General features: G+C 52.1%; 2 protein-coding genes, 1 long non-coding RNA gene and 1 pseudogene across 4 annotated transcripts; 3 read left to right on the forward strand and 1 right to left on the reverse strand.

The window, feature by feature from the left end:
• The first annotated feature begins 1,663 nt into the window (after positions 1-1,663).
• CES3 (carboxylesterase 3) lies at positions 1,664-12,567 on the forward strand. Its single transcript, XM_012742645.3, has 13 exons — positions 1,664-1,808; positions 3,233-3,437; positions 3,542-3,680; positions 3,815-3,948; positions 4,359-4,512; positions 4,627-4,731; positions 6,554-6,649; positions 6,976-7,116; positions 9,900-9,980; positions 11,056-11,203; positions 11,875-12,024; positions 12,188-12,266; positions 12,372-12,567. The coding sequence occupies exons 1-13, from the start codon at positions 1,727-1,729 to the stop codon at positions 12,565-12,567; spliced, it is 1,710 nt and encodes a 569-aa protein (XP_012598099.2). The 5' UTR covers positions 1,664-1,726.
• LOC105859061 (uncharacterized) lies at positions 6,048-12,544 on the reverse strand. Its single transcript, XR_012913684.1, has 2 exons — positions 12,430-12,544; positions 6,048-9,977 (listed from the first exon to the last, which is right to left on the reverse strand). It is a non-coding gene; the product is annotated as an uncharacterized LOC105859061 (long non-coding RNA).
• Positions 12,568-17,317: 4,750 nt separating the features above from the next.
• On the forward strand, positions 17,318-18,886 carry LOC142862614 (putative ATP-dependent RNA helicase DDX28; annotated as a pseudogene).
• Positions 18,887-18,892: 6 nt separating this feature from the next.
• Positions 18,893-24,415, forward strand: LOC105859058 (DPEP2 neighbor protein). 2 transcript variants are annotated; one of them, XM_075995703.1, is made up of 2 exons: positions 18,893-19,026; positions 21,536-24,415. In XM_075995703.1, the coding sequence occupies exons 1-2, from the start codon at positions 19,002-19,004 to the stop codon at positions 22,099-22,101; spliced, it is 591 nt and encodes a 196-aa protein (XP_075851818.1). In that variant the 5' UTR covers positions 18,893-19,001; the 3' UTR covers positions 22,102-24,415. The 2 variants fall into 2 exon arrangements, with proteins under 2 accessions (XP_075851818.1, XP_012598104.1); XM_012742650.2 differs by lacking the exon at positions 18,893-19,026 and adding an exon at positions 19,927-20,096.
• Positions 24,416-25,498: the final 1,083 nt, after the last annotated feature.

Consider the following 25,498-nt stretch of genomic DNA (forward strand, 5'->3'; position numbering starts at 1 on the left):
GTGACCACTGACTGGCATATAATGCTTCCACTACATCATGAAAGCATTTATTGAGCACTTCCTGCATGCATGACATGCCTCTGTTTTGTACTTCTGCAGATGCACAGTATATTTTTCCAAAGTGGGTTCCCAGGACTATTTTTTTAGGCTTCTAATAGTCGTTTTTTAACAGCTTTTCTATGGAATGATTTACATTGCAATTAAATGCCCCCGTTTTAGGTGTACAGTTTGATAACTTTGAGTAAGGGTATAAGACATACATCCCCCACCACATCAAGTCTGAGAATGTTTCTATCATCCCAGAAAGTTCCCTCGTGCTTCTTTGCAATCAGTCCTTGTCCTGATCCTGATCCCAAGCAACCACCAAATTGCCTTCTGTTGCTGTAGTTTGCCTTTTCAGGGATATCCTATATATCATAGGTCCCCAACCTTTTTGGTACCAGGGACCAGTTTCATGGAAGACAATTTTTCCACGGACCCCAGGGGTTGAAGGTAGGGAGTGGGTAAGGGGTGATGCAAGCAATGGGGAATGGCTATAGAGATGAAGCTCTACAGCTTCATCTTTTTTCTATGTATTTTTTTAGTTGCCCAGCTACTTTCTTTTTATTTTTGGTAGAGATGGGGTCTCACTCTTGCTCAGGCTGGTTTCAAAGTCCTGACTTTGAGCGTTCCTCCCACCTTGGCCTCCCAGAGTGCTAGGATTACAGGCGTGAGCCACCGCACCTAGCCATGACTATATTATTTTTGCATCCTCTCTGGCCATCTGTGAGGGTTGCACTTGCTCCATGTCCTCACCAACACTTGGCCTTGGCCTTAAATCTGATTGTTTTTAATGGGTGTGTAGAGGTATTTCCTTGCAGTTGGTTCCCTGGACGTTTAGTCTCTGCTTCCATCTTTCTCTCACTCTCTGTTTATCTGTCTGTCTGTCTCTCTCTCTATATATATATATATGTATTTTTATTTATTTATCTATTTATTTATTTATTTTTGAGACAGAGTCTCGCTTTCTTGCCTAGGCTAGAGTGAGTGCTGTGGCGTCAGCCTAGCTCACAGCAACCTCAAACTCCTGGGCTCAAGCGATCCTCCTGCCTCAGCCTCCCGAGTAGCTGGGACTACAGGCACGAGCCACCATGCCCGGCTGATATATATATTAGTTGGCCAATTAATTTCTTTCTATTTTTATGGTAGAGACGGGGTCTCACTCAGGCTGGTTTTGAACTCCTGACCTTGAGCAATCTGCCTGCCTCGGCCTCCCAGAGTGCTAGGATTACAGGCGTGAGCCACCGCGCCCAGCCATATATTTTTAAAAATCAACTTCAGTTCCCTTAAATGTTCCCACAGGCTCCTGGCAGGCCAGACTGGACACCAGCTCCCACTCCAGGCCTGTTGGCCCACTCGGAGTGGCACCCCAGGCTCAGTGACCACCATTCCCTCAGGTCGGTGACATAGGCATCTTGTGATGAGCACACAAGGTCTCATTGAGGTCGTCAAGTCAGTAAAGCTGGGATTTAAACACAGGGGGACCCTGTCATATCATTCCTGCCTCTGCAAGGCACTCACCCCGCTCTGCCCCTGTGAGGCCCCGGGTGCTATGGGGCCTGGCCACCAGCCAGGTGGGGCGGTCCACAGAGGCTTTTCCAACGCCGCCCTTCAGAGACTGGTAGTACCAAAGGTCAAGGGACTCATTCCACCGTCTGCAGCTTCTGCCTAGTCACTTGTAAGGAGCATGGGGACAGCGGTGAGAGTGGAGTTTCGGGTCCTGGTCTGGGTGGCCTGTCTGCTCCTGGTGTTCCCTGCCACAGCCACTGGTAACGCACACCTGCTGGGCCTGCAGGGGCAGGAGGTTGTGGGGCTTCAGGAGGCCTCTGCATGGAGGGGGCAAGAGTGACACAGGGACAGGGAGGAGTGCCAGCCTGCTCAGGAAAGGGGTCCAGTTTGGAGGAAACGGGTTGTGCATCGTTTCTGGGCAGGAGCCTTTCTCTTGCTATCCTGTGTGATCCCCAGAGCAGCCCTGCCAGGGGACATGACTGTCGTTATGTTTTAAGTGACTGGAGATTTGTTTTAATCAGGTATGGTAGGGCAAGCAGATTGCAAATGACTGATGAAGGAAGAAGCTTCCTCACAGTTCTCTAAGAACAAGAGGCACCAGGCCCCGCAGGGCCACACTGGGAAGCACTGGGTGTGTCAGGAAGAAGAGGGAGGAGGGGAGAACGTGAGCAGGAGCCTTTACTGCTGTTTCCACGGGAAGGAAGAGGCAAAGTAGGTCTAGCAGGCTTAGGATTGGCAGCAGGCGCTGGGGTACAGGGGCTGCTCCTAGTTGCCTGGTACCTGGCCCTGGGGTGACAAGGGCTGATGGATAGTGGCCAGGAGTTTGAGAGCCCCACAGAGGAAGTGGTTGGGGGTATGGCAGTGGGTTGGTTTGCATTTGAAAGACTTGCTCCCCAGAGAGTTGAGTTCCATCTCTAGAAATTGACCAGTCCTAAATTGACCAGCCCTGGGAGGGGCAATGCCCGTCTTAGTCTATTTGTGTTGCCATAGAGGAATACCTGAGCCTGGTTTAATTGGTTCAGGGTTCTGCAGGCTGCACAAGAAACATGGCACCAGCATCTGCTTCCAGTGAGCGCCTCAGGCTGCTTCCGCTCATGGCGGAAGGGGAAGGGCAGCCGGTGTGTGCATGGGGAGAGAGGAGGAGGTGCCAGGGAACTAAGAGTGAGAACTCACTCCCAGGAGAAAGGCACCAAGCCACCTGCTCCCATGACCCAAACCCCTCCAACACTGGGGATCAGGTTTCAACATGAGGCTTGGAGGTGCCAAACCAACCATATCCAAAGCAGACCCCTCCCCTCTGAGGTCAGCAAGGTCCCAGGCAGCAATGGTTCAGAATACAGGAAATAAGGAAGTGGTTAGTCTACCTAATTTGGCAGAGGAGTAACCTGAGGTGCAAATGAGAAAGTGGCTGGCCCAAGGCTCAAGGCTCCAGGGCAGGTCTGGTCTGGCCTGGGGAGAGTGTGGTGATGCCCAGACAGGCCGTGGAGAAGAGGAGGTCAGGGAACCTCAGGGCCCAGCTTGCTGGGAAGGTTACCTACGGTGCTATGTGCAAAGTCCTCCGAACAGAGCCTGGCAGAACAGCACTCAGAGGGCAAATGTGTCCCTCACTCTGAGTGTCCTTCTGTCACCCCATCCGCACACAGAGGCTGCAGCCTCACCTGCGGCCCCTCTGTCCTGCCCTCAGGGCCCGAACTCTCTCAGCCTGAAGTACACACCACCCTGGGCCGCGTGCGAGGCCGGCAGGTGGGCGTGAAGGGCACAGACAGCCTTGTGAGTGTCTTCCTGGGCATCCCATTTGCCCGGGCACCCCTGGGGCCTGACCGGTTTTCAGCCCCGCGCCCAGCACAGCCCTGGGAGGGTGTGAGGGATGCCAGCACCGAGCCGCCCATGTGAGTAGCGCCGGTGGAGGTGGGCAAGCAGGCAGGTGGGCAGGGGTCCACTGCGGGGGCTTGTGGGGCTGACCAGCTGGTCCGTGGGCCCGTCCTTGGTACAGGTGCCTGCAAGATGTGGACAGAATGGACAACAGCAGATGGATACTCAACGGAAAGCATCGGCTCTTCCCTATCTCAGAGGACTGTCTGGTCCTCAACATCTACAGCCCAGCTGGGGCCATGGCAGGGGACAAGAGGCCGGTGGGCAGCCCAGAGGGCCCTTCCCCATCCCTGTTCCCAAACCATCCCAGAGGTCCCCAGAATGCCCTGGGCTGGTAGGTGGGCACGTGGGCTCCCAGGAGCTGGGGGTCACTGTCCCAGAGTCCTCTCTCCAGGTCATGGTATGGATCCATGGAGGCTCTCTGACCGTTGGTGCCGCCACCTCTTATGATGGATCGGCCCTGGCAGCCTATGGGGATGTGGTCGTGGTCACAGTCCAGTACCGCCTGGGGCTGTTGGGCTTCTTCAGGTGAGTCGCAGGCCTGAAGAGAGCACCGACTGCATTGAGAGGCCGCTCATGAGAGGATCCGGACACCCAAGCTGGGGGGCCAGAGGCTGCATGGAGATGGAGTGTCCCCACACTGCTCTCTGGGGTAGAAAAGGTGCTCCCCGAACCTCCACCCTGGGGAAGCGCTGGGGTTGAAGGAAAAGAGTTTTCTGCTCTCACAGCCACCTGGGAGCCAACCCTGGCTGCCCCCACCCGGCCTGCCCACACCACTTGCTAGATGGATGCCAAGCGTAGCTTGCAGCCAGGCCTGACTTTGGGATCAGAGGAAGGCTGAGCGCCCTGGTGGCTGATTTGAAGCAAAGCTGCGAACACTGAGGAACATTTGTCATGGGAGCCAGCTTGCACTAACCACTGCCTCACCTGCCTCCCAGCACCGGGGACGAGCATGCACCTGGCAACCAAGGCTTCCTAGATGTGGTGGCTGCTCTGCGCTGGCTACAGGGGAACATCAGCCCCTTTGGGGGTGACCCCAACTGTGTCACCGTCTTTGGCGAATCTGCTGGTGGCACCATCGTCTCTGCTCTGGTAAAAGTCACCATAAGGGGCTAGCAGTGATGGCCGGGAGGGCTCCTGTGGCCCCAGACCTCCCAGCTCCCCTGCCCTCCTCTGACAGCCATCTGCTCTCTCCACCACATCCAGGTCCTGGCCCCAATGGCTGCGGGGCTGTTCCACAGAGTCATCTCACAGAGCGGGGTCATCACCATCCCTAATACAATGGATCCTGAACCAAGGCACCTAGCTCGGGTCTGCATTTCCTTCACCTCTTACTCCATGTGTACCTGCCCTCCCTCACCCTGTGCTGGCCCTGGCGTCTCAGAGCAGGAGTGCTGCTAGGGCGCCCCCTGCAGGCAGAGAGCTCCCCGCTGCAAAGGATGAAGGCAGCTGAGAGGAAACAGCCGCTGCATTCCAGAGGGTGGGCGGTCAGGGATGGCTTCCTGAAGACCACCCCCGTGAACACCACCCTTGGTCCCTTCCCCGGGGTGGGGTCTTCAGGAGCACCCCTTCTGCTCCAGGCGGCACGGTGCAGGGGGCCCTCCACTCCCGCCACCCTGCTGCCTGAGACATCTCAACTGAGTCCCTGGAGCCCCCCTAGAGCCCCATTGTAACAAGGCCTTGTGGAAAGTCACCTGTGGAAGCCACAGAATGGGAGCTGCATCTGCAAAGGCTGCAGGTGTGAGACACAGTGACAGGATCTAGAAGCAGCAAGCTGTCAGGTAGGGACCTCAGCAGGCTGGGGCGGAGCAGGAAGTGGAGGTGCTGGAGAGGCAGGGGCATCGCCTGGGAATCTGCACCTTCTCCAGGTGCAGGAGGAAGCGGGGCAGAGACAGGCTGGGCTCCTTGGGGTGGAAGGTGGGCTGGAGGGAGCCATCCTGGAGGTTGAGGCCACGGGCATGGCCAAGGCAGAGTCCAGGGAGAGAGGACAGTGACAAGCAGGGGCAGCGCTGGCGGGGGGAGACAGGTGGGCGCGGGCGGGACTGGGGAGGCTGTGTCAGTGCCCCCATTTGGCCGCAGAGCGCTGCCAAGGTGGAGGAATGGGCTGGGCGCCTTCAGCACAGGGCTGGAGATGGTTCAGGAACCTTGGCCTGGGCACACTGCCGCTTATCTGGACAACAACCATCCCTGACCCATCCGCCAACTGTGGCCGGGAGAGATTTTCTGGATCACAAACTTTAGGTCCTTCCCCATCTCTCCTGTTCTAAGAAAAACACAGCCCAGCCATTCCTCCTTAAACACATATTCACGGGGCTCCTACTGCTGGCCACCAGCCTGTAGCCTCACCTCCCTCCTTCTCCCTGCCCCGCTCCAGCCTCCTCACCCCACCCTTCCCTGCCAAACTGGGGCCCTGCCAGAAGCCCTCCCTCTCCAAACTCCCCCCATTTTCTTATTTTACTCAGCAAACTCTGCTAACCTGTGGCTTTGGGAACATAGTCAATTAGACGAGGATGCTAATGTCAAAAGGGGAAAATGCTGATCTAGCACCTCTTGTATTATCCTGGATGGAGCTGGAGTCCATTCTACTAAGTGAAGTATCCCAAGAATGGAAAAACAAGCACCACATGTACTCACCATCAAATTGGTATTAACTGATCGACACTTAAGTGCACATATAGTAGTAACATTCATCAGGTGTCGGGCAGGTGGGAGGAGGAGGAGGGGATGGGGATATTCGCACCTATTGGGTGCGGTGCGCACCATCTGGGGGATGGACACGTGTGTAGCTCTGACTCGGGGAGGGGAGCAAAGGCAATATATGTAGCCTAAATATTTGTACCCCGTAATATTCTGAAATAATAATAAAAAAAGGGCAAAGGGTACACGGCCCCTCATCCCCAGATAATGACATTATAGTGTAACAGAGGACACACAGGGTCTCCGGGACCACCCAAGCTGGTGGGCAGAGCAGGCTTTTCAGGGGTTGTGGCAAGTCTCTGGCCAGTCTCGGGCCTGATCTGCAACATCACTCCCAGCTGTGCTGCAGATGCTCCCCCTCCCTATGGGAGGCAGAGGGCTTCAAGGTGGAGGTCAGTGGCTGAGAGGGAGGCATGACACTTTCGTCTGTCCCCAGCACATCACGGACTCCCTCGCCTGCAGCTCCCACTCCTCAGCTGAGATACTGCGGTGCCTTCGGCAGAAGGAAGGAGACAAACTTATCCTTTACGAGGTAGTATGCCCACCTCCTTGGCGAAGGTGCCAGGCAATGGCACAGAGGGGGTTCTGGGCCCAGGGCCCAAATAGGCCTGGGGACAAGAATGGAGGCCAGCCCCAGCCCCGAGGGCAGGCCCTGTCTTTTGGGAAGAGATCTGCTTGGAAGTGTCAGTTGCCCGGTCTCCTGATTCCCACTGGGCCCCTCACCCTGGTAATCTCCACCCCTCTCCCCACTGTCCCTCAAAGCTCAGCCACTCAGGCACACAGCTAGGTGACCCCTAGGTCCCATTCTTTGCGGCTGGGTCTTTACTTGAGAGCCTCCGGCCTTGCTTTCTCCTGCAGAAAATGGGTCTCACTGCTTTCACGGTTGATGGCACCTTCCTTCCCAAAAGCCCCAAGGAGATCCTCAATGAGAAGCGAGTCCACTCCGTGCCTGTCCTCCTGGGTCTCAACAACCACGAGGTTAGCTGGCTCATCCCCAAGGTGAGTGTCCTCCAGCACCTGTGCCCTTCAAGGCCCTGCCACAGCTGGTCTTCTTTCACCCCAACATCATCATCTCAGCCCTGTGAGCTGAGTGTTCCTGTGATTCCTATTTGGCAGGTGAGATAGCTACCAAAGGTGAAAGGCTGAAAGGACTTGCTAAGGTCAGCCAGCTACATTTTCAGAAAGCCACCTTTCCATCTGGGGACCAAGCTTTTGCACCAAGTGGCTGATCCACAGCATATTCCTGCCTTGGTGTCTGGTTTATACACGAGGCTCTGTGAGACTGGTTGATGTGACTCTGTCCCTGAGAGACTGACTACCTAAGACTCTCAGGTCTCAGACATCAAGCCACTGGTGACCCCATGGGCCAAGTACCCTCCAGTCCCTTCTGGGTGCACAGAACGCCCATAAGAGTGTCAGCATCATGCTTCCACGGTGAGCATCTTCTTATTTCATTCTCACTCTTCTACCCATCTTCATAGCAATTGCTTTAAATGGCTGCAATACCTTCCACAAAGGGAGGGTTCCTTTATTTTGGCATTTGGGCAGCTTCTCATTTTTACCACTGAAGCCATTAGTGCACTGAACATCTTCCTGTCCACAGCTTTTGTCCTCTGACTTATTCCTTTGGAACTGATCCCCAGGAGGGCCACCCGCTTGCTATGTGAGAGGCTCATGCAATCTTGACACTCAAGGACAGGTTTGTGGACCAATGCCCAGACTCCGGCAGGCAGCCTTGCCCCACACTGTCAACTTATAGTTGTAAGTGTCAAAACAAGGGAGAACCAACCTGGCTGGCTCCTAAGACCTGGAGGAACCCACCTCGAGTGAAATGCTGTGCTGGGACTTGGCGCCAAGGTTGTTTCTTAGGAATTGGCTCAGAGGGCTGCTCACCTTGTCACTGGTGCAGGTGTTCCAGCCCCCAGAGCAAGCGCATTTGCTAAATATTCAAGGCGTGCCTGTAATCCGGCTGAAGTGGGAGGATCCCTTGAGGCCAGGAGTTTGCCACTGCACTCTGGCCTGGGCAACAGAGTGAGACCTTGTCTCTAAAAAACAAAACAAGGCAAAACAAAACAAAACAAAAAAGTTCTTGGTGAAAGTTTTAGCCATGGCTGCAAAATAATTCCTACCCCTCCTTCTGGAAACCTCTCCACTTCTTACATATTGCTGTCAACACAGCACTTTCTGACATTGCTATGCCAATATTTAAATTGCCACCAGCAACTTGAGTCTACAGTTTTATTGCAACCTTATCAGCATTTGCTGACCATAATTTTTAAAAACATCAGCTTTACTGAGATATAATTTACATACCATAAAATTCACCCTTGTCGGCTGGGCGCAGTGGCTCATGCCTGTAATCCTAGCACTCTGGGAGGCCGAGGCGGGCGGATTGCTTGAGGTCAGGAGTTCGAAACCAGCCTGAGCAAGATCGAGACCCCGTCTCTACTATAAATAGAAAGAAATTAATTGGCCAACTAATATATATATATAGAAAACATTAGCCGGGCATGGTGGTGCATGCCTATAGTCCCAGCTGCTGGGGAGGCTGAGACAGGATTGGATTGCTTGAGCCCAAGAGTTTGAGGTTGCTGTGAGCTGGGTTGACACCATGGCACTCACTCTAGCCTGGGCAACAAAGCGAGACTCTGTCTCAAAAAAAAAAAAAAAAAAATTCACCCTTGTCAAGTTTACAGCTCCAGGATTCCGTTTATTTACAAAATTGTGCAACCATCACCACTATCTTATTGCAGAACATTTGCATCACCCTAAAAAGGAGGCTCATACCTAGTCTCCCTCCCTCAGACCCTGGCAACTGCTAATCTATTTTCCATCAACTTTATGGATTTTCCCATTCTGCACAATTCATAGAAATGGATCATATGCATGTGACTTTTTGTGTCTGACTTTTTTCACTGAACATGGTATTTTCACGGTTCATCTGTGTTGTAGCAAGTATCAGTACTTCACCTCTCTTGGTGGCTGAATATGCTGTCACGTTTTGCATATCCACTCAATAGCTCGTAGACATTTTGGTGTTTTCACTTTTTTTGCTATTAATGGATGATCCTGATTGAATATTTACTTGCAAGCTGTTTTGAAAACATGTGTTTTCATCTCTATTGCTTACAGACCTGGAAGGGCAATTGCAGGGTCATGTGCTAACGCTATGTTTAATTTGAGGAGCTGCTGACTGCTTTCCAAATGGGCCGCACCATTTTGCGTTCCTACCAGCGGGTGTGTGAGGTTCCAATTTCTCCACATCCTGCCCAGCCCTTCTTATTCTTTCTTGTTTTGATTCTCGCCATGTAAGTGGTTGGGAAGTGGTATCTTGTTTTGATTTGCATTTCTTTAATGGCTAAAGATGTTGATTATCTTTTCATGGCTTACTGGCCATATTTTATCTTCTTTGGAGAAATGTCTATTCAAATCCTTGGTCATTTTTATATTTGATTATTTGTCTTTTTCTTGTTGAGTTGTAAGGGTTCTTTATTTATTCTGGATACCAGTCCCTTATCAGTTATCTGATTTGCAAATATTTGTTCCATTCTGTGGTTGGCTTTTCATTTTTTTTTTTTTTTTTTTTTAGAAGAGACCTTTGCTTTGCTGCTCAGGTATTGCCCAGGCAGGATTCAATTTGAAGGTTATCTCAATTTGGGTCTGTGGACTTGGGAATTTGGCCACACTTGCTCTGTAACGAGTTTAGAGGCACAGGGCTGCGAACACTCTCCTGCCCAGGGTAGTGGTCCAGCTGCAGTAAGAGGGCCTCGGTGTCCCCACAGGCCTTTGGTTTCCTGGATAGGATGGAGCAGATGAGCCTGGAGGACATGATGAACATCTTGAGGCCCTTCTTGATTGGTCTGGTAAGACAAGAGACAGGAGGGAGGCAGCCAGTGAACATCCCACCCAGCACAGACTCTGCTCCCACTCCTGACACCCACGCTGCCCACCTTCCACCAGGCCCCTTGGTCCAACTGGTGAACTATAATTCCACCCACGACTCCCTTGGACATGAGTCAGTGCGGTTCTCAAGGGAAATTTTTCATCATCATCACCATCATTGTCACAGCACAGAGTGCCTGCTAACGAGCACATACTCTGTGCTATGGACTATACTGTGCTAAGCACTAGGGAAGACATTCATGTCTTTCCATCCTCATTGCAACTCTGTGAGGTAGGGAATTTCATGAGCCCTATGTTACAGATGAGGAAACTGAGGGTCAAAGTCTCACAGCGGGTAAGGGGCAGAAGCAGAGTCTGAGCCAGCTCTGTCTGATCCCAGAGCCTCACCCGTCAGATGTGGAGCCAGCTGGACCTGGCATCAAATCCCAGCCTTGCCCACTTGCCCGGGTACCCTAACCCCTCTAAGCCCATTTCTTCACCAAGAAATGGGGGTGATACTTCCTATGCACCCAAGCTGTTGTGAGAAGGGGACTGGGTGGTGCATTTGAAGAGTCTACCGGGGAGCTGGTACCCAGTAGGTGCTCAATGTGTGTGTCTTTCCCTTCTTTGGAAGCCCCAGAGGCCTCTGCATTCACACAACCTCATCACTGCTCTCTGCAGCTGTAGGGGAGCCCCCATCATTGGTTTTCTCACTTGCTTCCCAGTTCACTCCCACTGAACACCTGCTTCCAGGCCAGACCCTTTGCTGGAGGCATCACATGTGCTGCCACACACACTGCCAGGCAAGGACTGACTTGCAGAGAGGTGTAGCCAACTGTCTGAGGTCATGCAGCCAGGCAGTGGTCTCAGAGCTAGGATTTGACTCCAAACCTGAGCTTATCACACTCAGACACCATCTAGAACTCCCAGGAAGACAGGAAGGCAGCTGGCTGCCTGGGGCCTGAGAGAAGCCATGCGGGAGGGTGCGCACCTTCTTAGGAGGGTCTGCCACAGGCGTGGGGCCTGAGTAGGCCTGAGCCTGTCCTCCTGCCCCAGGATATACCCTTTGAGATGACGGCCACCATCGCAGATGAATATGTAGACAGCAACTCAGATGCACAAGCCCAACGCCATGCCTTCTTAGAGTTGATGAGCGACGCAGTGTTTACCTTCCCTATCTTAAATTTCTCAAGAAGCCTCCGAGGTAAGCCTATCCCTGGCCACTTTCCCACTTCACCCCAGGAGCTGGGTTGTCACAGGTGACATGGCTGTGATAGGGTCAGCTTCCCCTGATTTCTTGTACCCCACACCCTGCTGCCTCCCTCAACCCTGCCTTCTCTGGGATGCAACATCACAGCAATGAGAAGTGTCTCTGGCAGGGCACTTTGCCCAGAAGAAAAGTGAGTCTCAGAGAGGTACAGTGACTTGCTAAAAGTCACGCAGCAGAGCCCATCACCAATCCTCAGGATTTCATTTAATCGACCTGTGATTTCCTCCTCTTTCAGCGTTCCTCCCAGGACAAGTATTGCTTCTTCCAAGCCTCGTGGCTAATTCCTGACATGGCCCTAGAACAGCTCCAATTTCTAAACTTTGTGAACACGGGCAAGATACCTAACCTCCTGTGCCTCAGTTTCCTCATTTGTGAAATGGAGATAATAACAGAATCTAATCCATGAGGTTATGAGGATGAGATAAATGATGACACAAGGCACACAGAACAGTGCTTGACACGTAGCGAGTGCTCAGAAAATACATTCTGCTAATCATTTTGTCATCATCATCATCATTGGTATTGGTGTCATGAGCTTGTGCTGCCAAAGGCAGGACCTAATCGGGCTGTGGGTGCCTAATTCTGATCCTGCCCTCTCTCTGCAGATTTGGGGAACCCCATCTTTTTCTATGAGTTCCAGCATCGACCCAGTTCTTTTGTGAAGATCAGACCAGACTGGGTGAAGGCCGACCATGGGGCTGAGGTTGCTTTCATATTTGGGGGGCCCTTCCTCATGGATGAGAGTTCCCTCCTTGGTGAGGACAGACACACAGACAGACAGACATGCAATCCCTCGGTTGCCAGACTCCAAGGGGCCAGGGCAGGGCTTGCAGGAGAAGTCTGGCCAGCACTAGGGATCCTGGGTCCCCTCCAGGCCCCACGTGACCGACCCTGATTCTGGTCTGTTCCTTTCACCAGCCTTTCCAGAGGCCACAGAGGATGAGAAGCAGCTGAGCCTCACCATGATGGCCCAGTGGACCCACTTTGCCCGTACAGGGTGAGTGAGTGAGCAGGCTTGCCTGGCTTTGGGCCTGGGACACTCAGATCTGCTCCTTGGGGACAGCATAGGAGACCTTGGTCCTCATTTGTTCCTCCCACCCAGGGACCCCAATGGCAAGGGGCTGCCTCCTTGGCCCCAGTTCGACCAGTCAGAACAATACCTGGAGATCGACCGGGTGCCACGGGCCAGGCAGAAGCTAAGGGAGGCCCGAATGAGGTTCTGGACAGAGACACTCCCCAGCAAGATCCAGCAGTGGTACGAGAAGCAGAAGAGGGGGAAGGCCCCGGAGGAGCTCTGAGCCACGGCCTGGGCCTTCTTGCTGGGGCCAACCCAAAGGGTGGCAAAGTCCCTGCAGGGGAACCTCCCTCCCCCTCCCTCCAGCCCTCACTGAGAGAGACTTTAACCTAAACCAGGCCCACATGGTTCGTGTCCTTGAAAGCACCAACCACTGCATGACTGGTGGTTTGCTATTGTGAAATATCACCATGCTGCTTTCTGTCTCTGGGCCATTGTACGAGCTCTTCCCTTTCCCTGAAGTACCTTTCCTACTTGCTTCTTGGCAAATTCCAGTTCATTCTTCATGCTCCCCAGAGGACTCCCTCCCCGAGGAAGCCGTCCCTGCCTTCTCTGGTCTGTGTGGCCCTGAGTCTGTGCCCATGAGAGCACAGTCCACCCTAGGCCAGCACTGGGTCTGTGTCTCTCTCACCCTCAGAGGAGCTCTCTGAGAGTGGGGACCAGCCTGGTCCCACTCTGTCATCCACACCAGAATCAGGCAGGCCCTGGAGTCAGGGGACATTTGGTGAGTGCATGAAACACACAGTATGTGAATGGTGGTGCTGGACTTGAACCCAGAGTTGTCAGGCGCCAAAGCCAAGCTCAGTCTCCCACAGACATAGTCTGTCCTGGCCAGAAGGGTAGACTCCAAAGGCAGGGACCTGGAGTGGGAGAAGTTCTGGGGTACCAAGGGATCCAGCCAAGACCAGATATTAGCCCCTGACTAGGGCCTCAGACTAGAACTGGGAGAGGTACCCTGCTGTCTAGTCCTGGCCCCTGCACAAGACAGCAGAATCCAGCAGGGCCACATTCACTGAACATGGCCTTCACCATTTACAGCCCTGACCCTTAGGACCTGGGACACGAGCTGAGAAATCTCTGATCTAAGATCTAAAGGGAGTGGTGTTAACCAGCCAACACATAGGAGGAAATTCTCCCATGTCACTTATAGCACCTCCATTCACCCAGTTACCCTTAACCCACACTCCCCACCCAATACATCACTAATTCCTGCTGAAATAACCTTCAAACCTGAACTCTCACCCACCTGCTTTGCTCCATCTCCACCACCACCGCCTCGCACCGAGACACCTCATGCTCACCTCTTGCCAGGACCTCAGCACTCCCCAAATCTACCCTCGCCCCCTCCCATCCCTCTCTTCACATGAGCCAGCATGGCACCTTAGAAAGGCAGCTTTGATACCGATCCCTGGTTTATACCCTTCAATGGCTTCCACTGAGTTTAGGACAAATCCCCAAACCCTTCTAATGGCCACAAAGCTCTGTGGGATCAGTCCCCACCCACCCTCCAGCCCCACCTTGCACCCCTCCCCCTCCCTCTCTCTGCTCTGACCTCCCCGGCCACCTTTTACAGTCTCCTACACCAAGGAGCCTCTCTGCTGTCCTGGGACCTGCCCACTTGCATGCAGTTCTCTGTCTAGAACACCTTCCCAGACTCACTCACGCACACCTACACTAGGGTCCCCTTGTCCTTGAATGCCCCCTTGTCCTTGAATGCCCCCTTTGTGAAGCTGCATCTCTAGTAATATAATCAACTTCAGGTCCCTGGTCACATGTTCTCTCCCAACACCCTGTGCTTCTCTGTGGCTCAGTTACAATCCATGTGTCCACACTGACTGGTGGGGTTTCTTGTTCACCTCCCAGCTCCTCCTCTAGAACACTAGCAAGCTCCACAGGACAGGAGCACAGCTGCTTAGTTCACTGCCAGTGTAGGGCAGAGGAATTTGTAGGACAGAGGAATTCTTCTAATTGTCGGGAATTTACTTGGGTGGGGCAGTGAGCTAACCGCAAACCTTTGCTTCTGGTCATTGCTTGCTTGCTACACCGCTGTAAGGGGAATTATGGGATGAAGTCATTGAAGCACAGGCGACTGGCCCATCAGGCAATAGAGGGCAACCAACCCGCCAATTATTTCAAAAGGCAATAGTGGGCAACCAATCATTTTAAAGGTCAACGCATGATCCATGCGTAGTCAGCTTGTGCGCAGCTTGTGCACCATGGGGATAAAAGGCATGCCGTTGTTCCGGTCAGGGTCCTTGCCTGTGAGAGTGGCCACTGCGTTGGTGCTCTGGGGCTTGGACCCTGGCTAGCCAGAAAATAAACCTCCTCTTTTGTGATTGCATCCTCGATGTCTCTGCTTTTCTGTCCGGTGGGGCTGTGGAAGGTCAGTCCCTAACACCAGGTTTCTAGCACTGAGTCCAGTACCTGGCCTTGACTGGCTGCCTTGTGAGGTGTGACTGAACATTCACCTCTCTATTGGCTGAGAGGACACCCGCTTGTTCAATATTTGATCTGGGAACTCCTTCCTGCACTGTCAGAGACGCCTGATGTGCCCTGCCTCCAAGAAGTCTCCTCTCAGAGGAACTAGAGAGCCCCCATGCCTTTCCCAGTCACTGCTACAGCCACTCATCCCTCCCTGAGGTCACGCCCAGATTGCCATTTTAGTCACTCATCCTCAGTCTCTTGTGCCTTTCCTTTTAAGAGCAGGTCTCCTCTGTTACTCCCAATTTCTTTCCTAGACAGCAACCTTAACTTCAGTTATAGGGACACAATGTCCTGTCAACCCCAAAAAAAGACATTACAGAAAATTATCTCCAAATGTGCTGAGTGTATTCGAGAACAAGAAAAGAGGATTACAACCCAGGATGTGGGAACGGCAAACCACATGTGCATCTGGCGAGGGAAGGGTAAAGGGAAGTTTATATTGGCAAATAGGGGGAGGTTTGTGTAAGATGCTTAGAAACAGAGTTCATTGGTTCCAGAGGTTCAAGCCCACAGTTGTGCTTGGTTCATGGGAAGAGATAGTGTTACTGGACAAGAGTCTTTTTGAGAGCATATTACCTGAATTACTGCAGTCTAGAAGAATGTCTAGCAATAAACCTTGTCATAGAAATAAACCTATGGCCGGGCGCGGTGGCTCACGCCTGTAATCCTAGCACTGGGAGACTGAGGCTGGCGGATTGCTTGAGGTCAGGAGTTCGAAACCAGCCTGAGCAAGAGTAAGACCCCGTCTCTACTATAAATAGAAAGAAACTAATTGGCCAACTAATATATATAGAAAAAATTAGCCAGGCATGGTTGTGCATGCCTGTAGTCCCAGCTACTCGGGAGGCTGAGGCAGGAGGATTGCTTGAGCCAAGGAGTTTGAGGTTGCTGTGAGCTAGGCTGACGCCACGGCACAAAAAAAAAAAAAAAAAAAAAAAAAGAAAAGAAAAGAAAAGAAAAGAAAAGAAAAGAAAAGAAAAGAAAAGAAAAGAAAAGAAATAAACCTATATGTGCAAAACCTGTAAGCTGTGCAAAGCAGATTTTTGAAGTTAACAGGCCAAGTTCAACAAAAGCTATGATTCCCTTCATGCTTCAGCCACAGAAGAGCTCTAGTACAGCCAACGTGCACTGAAAGTGCCTTGCCATCCTTCAAGTTTGGTTTCCTTGTTGTGGGGGTTGTCTTGAGCATTGTATGATGTCAAGCAGCTTCCAGTAACACTTCCCCATATGTAACAACTAAAAATGTCTCCAGCCATTGTCAAATATATATGGGGGGAGAAAAGAAGGAGCTAAATCACTCTCACCTAGAACCACTATTCTATCCAATGACTGTTCACTCATCATTACTAAAAACTCTCTCCTCCACTGGTTTAACTGGTAACTCTCCAAAAAGTCTACTTATGTATCACAATGGTACTTTTAAAAGTCTGTAATTTTTATAATAGTATTTGATGAACTAAAACCTATTCTCCAGATGTTAAGAAACTTGTAGGTAGTTAATCCATAAACATTTGCCTTATTTCCCACGCCAAGCATGGCAAACTATAGAGAAGATCGGACATCCATCTTCCAGTGCTCTTCTAGAAGTACGAATAGTGTAATTCTTTTCTTTTCGATTACAATCTGAAAACCTGAATTCACGTGAAATATTCTGCCTGACCAGGGCTATTCTGCCTAATGAGCCACATACCCAATCATTTCAAGGGTAGCAGGACCCGCCTTACTACTATGAAAACAACTTAGGTATCTCACTGGGAAGGCAGTGGAGGTGAGGGGACTGCAAAGGTGGTGAATTCAGAATGAGAAGTTGGGAGAGGTGACAAGGAAGTGGAGAGTGAACCTTGGCCAAAAAGGAAGGACAACAGTGTGAAGAAGAGATGACTCTGCTCGAAATAAAGCCTTAAGACCTTACCTCTCACTTGCGAGAGAAAGTTGAAGGCCACCAGCTTGCACGCTTGGCTATCAGCCAGAGGGGCAGGGGTGCGGAGCCTAGATCTCGGACTCTCCACCCTTGTCTGGGCCCCTAGGCCTGACCCTTCATTCAGACTCTCAAAAGACGTATTAGCAGACCTTGTGCAGGGACACGTATGGAAAACATCGCCGCACCCTAGGAGTTTACTGAGAACCCCCACACTGGACAGGCTATCACAGGGACAATGAGAAACGACAAAGAAGAATCGCAGGGACCAAGTACTCCATCGCCAGAGGCACTCCGCCCTCCTGGTCCACGGAGTCAAGGCCCCACTGCCGCCTCGTATCTCCGGCTCCGATCCTGCCTCCACCGCGCTCCCTTCCCCAAAGTTGGCCCAGGTCTGCAAGTCGCCATCCGGTGTACGAACCTACAGACTAGCAGCTGAACTCTGCAGTTTCCCTCCTTCCTCACGCTTCTCCAGCTCCTCAAGCCTTACTGAGCCGCGCCAGCCACCGTACTCGAGGCGGCGTCGCGTCCGTGACGTCAGTGCTGTGCGCCTCTCCCTCAGAAAGCATATATGGCTCTAGCACGGCGGTTGCGGCTGCTATCCCTTACGACTCGGTTGCTACCGGATCCCCGAAGGAACCTGGCTGTCCGCGGTCCCGACGAGCCCCTGCCGGTGGTGCGCATTCCGGTGGCTCTACAGCGGCGGCAGGAACAGCTGCAGAGCAGGCGGCGGAGCTGCCGGACGCCGGTGCTAGTGCGACCTGGACCGTTGCTGGTCTTGGCGCGGCGGCCAGAGTTTAACCAGCCGGCGCGCCTCACGCTGGGCCGCTGGGAGTGCGCGCCGCTCGCCTCGCGTGGCTGGAGGAGTCGGCGCGCGCGTCGGGACCACTTCTCCATCGAGCGCGCGCAACGCGAGACGCCAGCGCTGCGGAACGTCTCGTCCGAGGAGCGCAGCTTCCCGGACCTGGGTCTGGAGCCCCGTGTGCTGCGCTCACTCCAGGAGGCTGCGCCCAAAGTGTTACGGCCCACAACCGTGCAGTCGAGCACCATCCCCCCGCTACTTCGCGGCCGCCACATCCTCTGCGCTGTGGAAACCGGCAGTGGCAAGACTCTCAGCTACTTACTATCGCTGCTTTAACGGCCTGTGGGCTGGCCAAGCCTGGACTCCCGCCGTATCCCCGCTTCCCGGGGCCTGGTCCTTGTGCCTTCCCGAGCTCCTTGGGCCTGCAGGTGCAAGAACTAGAGGGAGGCCATGGCATGCGTAGGATCAGGCTGCAGCCGTCCAGTCTTCAGCAGATGTGCTAGTAGCCACTGCCGGAGCTCTGTGGAAGGCCCTGAAAGGTCGACTGATCAGCCTGGAGCGGCTGTCCTTCTTGGTGTTGGATGAGGCAGACACGCTGCTGGATGAAAGCTTTCTGGAATTGGTGGACTACATCTTAGAGTCATACAGCCGAAGGCCCAACTGACTTGGAAGACCCCTTCAATCCCAAAGCTCAGTTAGTGCTGGTGGGACCCACATTCCTGAAGGTGTAGGCCAGTTACTGAGTAAGGTTGCCAGCCCAGACTCTCTCGCCACCATCACGAGCTCCAAGCTCCGCTGTATCATGCCTCATGTCAGACAGACATTTATGAGGTTGAAGGGAGCAGAGAAGGTGACTGAGCTGGTGCAGATCCTCAAGCATCATGACAAATCAGACAGGACTGGACCCTCAGTAGCTGTCCTGGTGTTCTGTAATAGCTGTAGCGCTATGAACTGGCTGGCATATATTCTGGATGACCACAAAATCACTTAAGGCTGCAGGGTCAAATGCCAGCCTCAATGACGGCAGGCGTCTTCCGGTGCTTCCAGAAGGGCTCCCGAGATGTACTTCTCTGCACAGACATAGCCTTTCCGGGCTTGGACAACATCCATGTGGAGCTGGTTATCAATTACGATTTCCCCCTCACCTTGCAAGATTACATCCACAGAGCAGGGAGCGTGGGCCATGTGGGGAGTGAGGTTCCAGGCACTGTCATCAGCTTTGTAACCCATCCCTGGGATGTGAGCCTGGTTCAGAAGATTGAGCTGGCAGCTCGCCGAAGGAGAAGCCTTCCAGGACTAACATCCTCAGTGAGAGAGCTGTTGCCTCAGCAAATCTGATTTTAGCTGGCTTAAAAGTGATGGCAGAACAGGGATCTTTCCCAGTGTCCTGGGCGTGTAAGCACATGTCTCAGTTGGAGGCTCTTGGCTGCCCTGTCACCACCATGAGGGCCAGATGAGCTGGTATATGACTGGGAAAGGTAAGCTACTGAGCATGGCTCTCTGTAGTCTTTCACATGACACATGAAAAATACACTGGATTTTGACTTTGTATCATGTCATAATTTCCAATTATGTTTTTATGTGTCTCCACTAATAATTACCAATGGCCTATTATTCCCACTTTGTGTAGTCATTTGAGACTCTCATTTGGAGCACCTATAACATCTCTCCCATTGATCCCTTGGAGCACCTATAACATCCCTCCCAGTGATCATCACCTTTAAACATTGTGACCTTATGCTCAAATTTCTTTGAGCCATAAATCTGGAACCCCACATGAAGCTGTACTGTTGAGCAGAATGCCTCTCCACTATCTGTGTGGCCTTGGCCAGGCCCCCAACCTCTCAGATTTTTTGATTCCTCACTTATTAAAAAAAAGAGGCTTCTATGAATTTACATTTGGGACAGAACAAGGTCTAGAAAAGCTTGTCTTTGCTTTTATTCCCCCCAGTGGGAATGTCTGCCCTCTCCTTTCCATGTGTCCAGATCTCACTTGCCCTTCAGGTGCACCTACAAAGAGCCTGCCCTCATCCCCTAGTCCATCTAAATCTCTGCCTCTCCAACTGTTGAATGGTTAGGGTGAGGGCCATGCAAGCTACCTGCTTGTTAGCTTAATCTTGCCTCTCTGGCCAATGTCAGAATTTGAATGTCTCTCACCCTTCTGGGGTCACTGGGGCTGTCTGTGCCAGCCTGTAGGTGTGCTCCACAGGAAGTGGCTACTTGACTGGGCCATGGGTGGGAAGGGCCAGATGTGAGGGCCCAGGCAGGGTTCCTCTCTGCCTCTGCTCTACTCTCCACAGAACTCCAAGGGCCTGAAGGCTGCCCCCCTACTCACAGATTGCTTATGTGACCTCACTGGGCAGTGATGACCTCACAGGCCTTCTCAGGTTCCACGGCAGGGTAACTATGGAAACGTAGTACCCTTGGGGAAACTGCCCTACCATGTCTCTTCGAGATACCAATCTGGTTGCCTGAAAAAGAATGTCTGATCGGATCTTGTATATTAACTCTAACTTGTCCTCTGTCCCCTGGGAGGGCTGCATGGCAGGTAGGCATCTGGACAGGAGGCACTGGTGTGCATACAACCTCACCTGGCTGCCACTTTTGGGTTTTCCCACCATGCCAGAACTTCTCTAGCCATAAGTAGCAGCAATGGCCTGGGGTCCACTTAGGGACCCACAGTGTTCCTGCTCACTGCTGAGAGCAAGTGAAATGCCAGCTCTGAGCCAGTGTTCCTAAAGTTTCTCATCTTTTCAAATTCAGCCTTCCCTTTTGAACCACAAGATGCTTCCAGTCAGACCCTTTCCTGATTGGCCTCTTAGCAAAAGCCAAATGTGTTTTTGTGGGCAAGTGACAAATGAAGCAGTTTGAGGCAGAGCTATCAAGGGACACTCATGAACCTGCCCCCAGACCCAGGCACCTTTGCTGTGCTGTCCTGAAGACACATCCCAGTCTGAGCCCTGGGGACAAGCCAAACATCACTTAGCTGGGAAAAAAGGAGAGCCAAGGGTAGCGTTGTAGCACGCCGAGACTGGAGGCCTGAAGAAGTGGTGTCCCAGGAAGTTGCATAGATGTGACAAGGCTTTTTGAGCCTAGAAGTGGTACCTAGAGGCTGGCTCTCACCTTCTTGGTCACTCTGCCTTAGCATTTGGCCTTCAGTGTTAGAAAAGCTAGATAAAAGTATCCGAGGGCTGGAGTTCAGTGTGGGGGAAACAGGCTGTATGAATGAGGCCCAAGAGGAGCTGCCACGGTGGGAGCGGTTCTTACCTGATTTGTATTACACCATTGATCCAAAACACGAAAACCACTTCCATGAAATCCTCAGAAGTGACAGACCTTAAGAATGTTTCCTCGGTTGTGGAAGGGAGAGACTGAGGGGGTCCTGACTCCATTTATTTTGAGGTTCCACTGTTCTCTCTGGGAATGGGGAGGACATCCTGGTCTGCTGCTGCCACAGGCTCCAGGGAATTGCTTTTGCAGCCAGTGTCCCGTCTGTAGGGGACCCATAGAGGTGATAGACTAAGGCTGTGCTTGGGATGCCAAGCAGATGAGAGGGCTTCAGCCAGGTGCAGGAAGAGATGTGAGGGGGAATGCTGACAGCACAGTGTACACAGCAAACATTGACTGATTTTTTTTTTTTTTTTGAGACAGAGTCTCACTCTGTTGGCCAGGCTAGAGTGCTGTAGCGTCTGCCTAGCTCATAGCAACCTCAGACTCCTGGGCACAGGCGATCCTCCTGCCTCAGCCTCCCGAGTAGCTGGGATTACAGGCATGTGCCACCATGCCCAGCTAATTTTTTCTATATATTTTTAGTTGGCCAATTAATTTCTTTCTATTTTTAGTAGAGAGGGGGTCTCGCTCTTGCTCAGGCTGGTTTCGAACTCCTGACCTTGAGGAATTCTCCCACCTTGGCCTCCCAGAGTGCTAGGATTATAGGCGTGAGCCACCACGCCCAGCCTAACTGATCGATTCTGCTTTCCTTTCCAGCACCACTGCCTCCTGCTTGTCCGCCTCTACATAGCTACTACCACCTCCTCTACCAAGGGTGTGGAGAAGCCCAGGTGGGCTGGCATGGGGAGACGTACTGCCTGGGTGGAGGCTACCGGCTCTTCGGGGATGCTCCCTTGGCCACACCAGCAAAGCCTGAAGCAGTGAAGCCAGCCCCCAGAATCCCCAACCTGCCTCCTGAGAAACGCCGGGCTCCCAAGAGACGCCGGGCTGTGAAGGAGGGAGAGAAAGACCTAGGTTGCCCTAGCCCAAAAATTCGGCGTGTGCTCTTTGGGGATGCTCCTCTAGCCACACCAGCAAAGGCCGAAGCAGAGAAGAAGCCAGTCCCCAGAGCCCCCAACCTGCCTCCTGAGAAACGCCGGGCTCCCAAGAGACGCCGGGCTGTGCAGGAGGGAGAGAAAGACCTCGGCTGCCCTAGCCCCAAAATTCGGCGTGTGCAGCATCGCGCCAGGAGGCTGGCCCGCAAGAAGGTTGCTCGCTCAGCTGCTCCGCAGAAAGGGCAAATGTTGAGCTCCCTTAAACACCTAAGGCCTCTTCTGCAGTGACCTCCACATTCCACTACTGGAGATACAAGCTCAGCCAGCTAGCTGCCTAAGCCTTCCTGAGCCAGGAGCCCCTTTCCGTCCTAACTGGCCCTGCACGAGGAGCCTCAGAAACTGAGGCTGCTTTGAACATCCAGGGCCAAAGCTGACCTGGAAGAACACCTAATGGTCTTCTACTCAATCTTCTCGAGTTCTTCCTGGGGCAGAGAAAGAAAAGTCTGCATCCTGCTAGCCGAGGACTCAGGTGCAGAGAGAGGGTGCAGAGCAGCCCAGCAGGGGCTTGTCCACCAGATGAGCTTCTGCTCTGAGTCACTGCCAGCAACCACCAGCACAGACCAAGAGGGATCAGACTTCCTGAAACTAGAAGGAGAAAATGGGGCTACCCACAGCAGGAGGAAGCCTTCTGCCTGGGGTCTCAGGAGACAGAATAGAGAGACCCAGGGAGACCTGCTGCCTGGAGCAGGAACAATACGGAGAAAGTCAAGCAACACCCTGAGGCTCACAGGCTCCTCTATTCCCAGCCTGTTATGGCCCCACTGGGGTCCCTAGTGCTCAATAAAATGATTTTCTCTAACAGTGTTTGACTTGCAATTCAGCTTTGGTCCAAGACCAAGCCCCAAACATCCCTGTTCCCTTGAAGTACATTCCTACATGGAACACCTGGTCCTGTTAAGACCTTCAGCCTTCAATGAGGACCCTTGGGTGCAGCTTCTGTGTGATTCCTGCAATGACAGCAGAACACAGACAGAAATGCAGAGCCTGGTGAGTGCTTACCTGTAAGTGTGTGTGTGTGTGTTTTGAGAAGAGGAGGGGCAAGATGAAGAATCTGCTGTCCATCTATCAGCCGCTTATCCATCCCTCCAGCTGTTGAAGTATCTATTGAGTGCCTGGTACATACCAGCCTCTGTGCTAGTTGCTTGGAATATACTGGTGAATGAGATGATCCTATAACCAGCTCCATAAGCAAGAAAACACTTTTTTATTTTTATTTTTTTTGAGACAGAGTCTCACTTTGTTGCCCAGGCTCGAGTGAGTGCTGTGGTGTCAGCCTAGCTCACAGCAACCTCAAACTCCTGGGCTCAAGCAATCCTCCTGCCTCAGCCTCCCAAGTAGTTGGGACTACAGGCATGCACCACCATGCCCAGCTAATTTTTTCTGTATATATTCGTTGGCCAATTAATTTCTATTTATAGTAGAGATGGGGTCTTGCTCTTGCTCAGGTTGGTTTCGAACTCCTAACCTCAAGCAATTAGCCCGCCTCGGCCTCCCAGAGTGCTAGGGATTACAGGTGTGAGCCACCACGCCCGGCCTTTTCTATAGTTGGCCAATTAATTTCTATTTATAGTAGAGACGGGGTCTCGCTCTTGCTTGCTCAGTCTGGTTTCGAACTCCTGACCTCAAGCAATCGCCTGCCTCGGCCTCCCAGAGTGCTAGGATTACAGGCGTGAGCCACCTCGCCCGGCCAAGAAAACACTTTTTAATAATTTTTTTTGGTAGTTCTCTTAATGTTTTAAGTTCCCAGGCCCATAACAGTTGCTGCCCAGAGCTTTGTGACTTCCTGTTGCACTGATGCATCCCCTTTTGAGTTTCTTTCCCAGAAACGGCAGAGCCTCCCTGGAACCACGAGATAACTACAAAGCTTTACACCACCTATTTATTTGTCCAGAGAAGACAAGTGATAACTCCACCACCAGTTACGCCCAACGACCCACTAAGCCTGCACACAATGCTGAAAGAATGACCAATATTAACCCCAAGCTCATTAAAATATTAAAATCCCTGCCCCAGAAGGGAGTTATCCACCATTTTTTGATCATAAGAGGTATGTACTAGTATGATTTCTCACTGTGCTTGCATGTCCTGCACTCCACCCCAAATATATAAGGAGGCTAACTCCCCCCATGCATTATTCATTTTGACTGCAGAAAAAAATCCTGATCTTGTTGGTCAGGGAGGTGGGTTTGAGGCAGTTCATACCTCCTGCTCCCAAGCGACACGACCACTGAAATAAATCCTTTATTCCTTGACGATTCGTGTTGTCTGAGTACTTGGCTTTCTGTGCTGAGAGCAACACTGAACCCTCCTTGTGGGTTCATTAATGATCCAAGCCTCTCTCCTTAAACCACCACAAACTAAAGGAAGAGACAAACAGGTAAACAATATAATTTCAGGTAATTATGATTGCTATAAAGAAAAATAAAATGGGATAAGAGAATACAGTGATGAGGACCATTATGTTACACGAGGTGGTCAGGGAAGTCTTCTCTGAGGAGGTGACATTTCAGCAGTGATGCAAATGAAGGAGTCATGGGAGGAGCTGGAGGGAGAACATTCCTGGAGGAAACAGCAAGAGTAAAGGCCCTGAGGCGGGAATGAGACTGACCTGTTCTAGGACCAGCAAAAAGGCTAAAGTGTCCAGGGAGGAAAGATGGAGAAGGCTGAGGAGTGTGGATCTTGTTTTGAGTGAGATGGGAAGTCACGGGAGCATTTAAACAGAACAGGAGAGTGATCTGATGTAGATGCTGAAAAGATCAATCTTGACTGCTGTGTGCTGTGGCAGTGAGGTGCTGACTGTTACTAGTGGAATGTCTCAGCAGTTAAGGGGACAGTTGGTCCTGGGGAGTGGGGGTGGGGGAGGGGTCAGCAGAGAAGACACAGCACAGGGTTTGGGCCTGTGTCCCAGGCCCACCTGCACCAGCAACGCAGAAAGAAGGTGGCTCTGTCAGCAACTCATAGCCCCAAGCCCCAGGTGAAGCCACCCACCATGTGGACAGCAAACCTGTCCTCAGGGGCCACAGCAGCAAGACTGTAGCTTTACTCCCTGACATGCGCAGCCACAAGGCCAGGAAAGGTCCTGATAACGTCAGAAGTTTCCCTAACCTCCTTTCCAGGAAGGAGGCACGGGCTCTGGGGCGCCCAGGGTGTCCCCACTGGGAGTCTGCACTAACCTGCCACAGTTTCTCTCTGTTACTTGGCGTGACTCAGGAACAACTGTGATTACTGGAGGGGTCACATGGGGTAGCAATTCCCAAACATGAGACACACAGGCTCACCTGGGCTCTTAGGAAAGATCAATCCCGAGCACTAACACCAGCCCCTGTAAATTTTTAGGGGGGAGCCTGGAAATCAAATTTAAAAGCTTCCCATAACTACCATTTTACAGGACAAAGGAAGACATTCAATGACATGATGGGATACAATCAGAAAACTCCAGAATATGGATGACTGTAAAGGACAAAGACATGATGTTTTCAACAAATAAATTACAAATAAATAAACCCAAAAAACAGGGAAGAGGACCCTACACATTAGGCCCTGACAACTACCTACAATGTGGGAGGTCTTCTCTATGATGCAAACAAATCAGTTATGAAAGAATTCCGCAATCAGGGAAATTTGA

Source organism: Microcebus murinus, chromosome 20, assembly GCF_040939455.1.
Source record: "Microcebus murinus isolate Inina chromosome 20, M.murinus_Inina_mat1.0, whole genome shotgun sequence".
NCBI lineage: Eukaryota > Metazoa > Chordata > Mammalia > Primates > Cheirogaleidae > Microcebus > Microcebus murinus.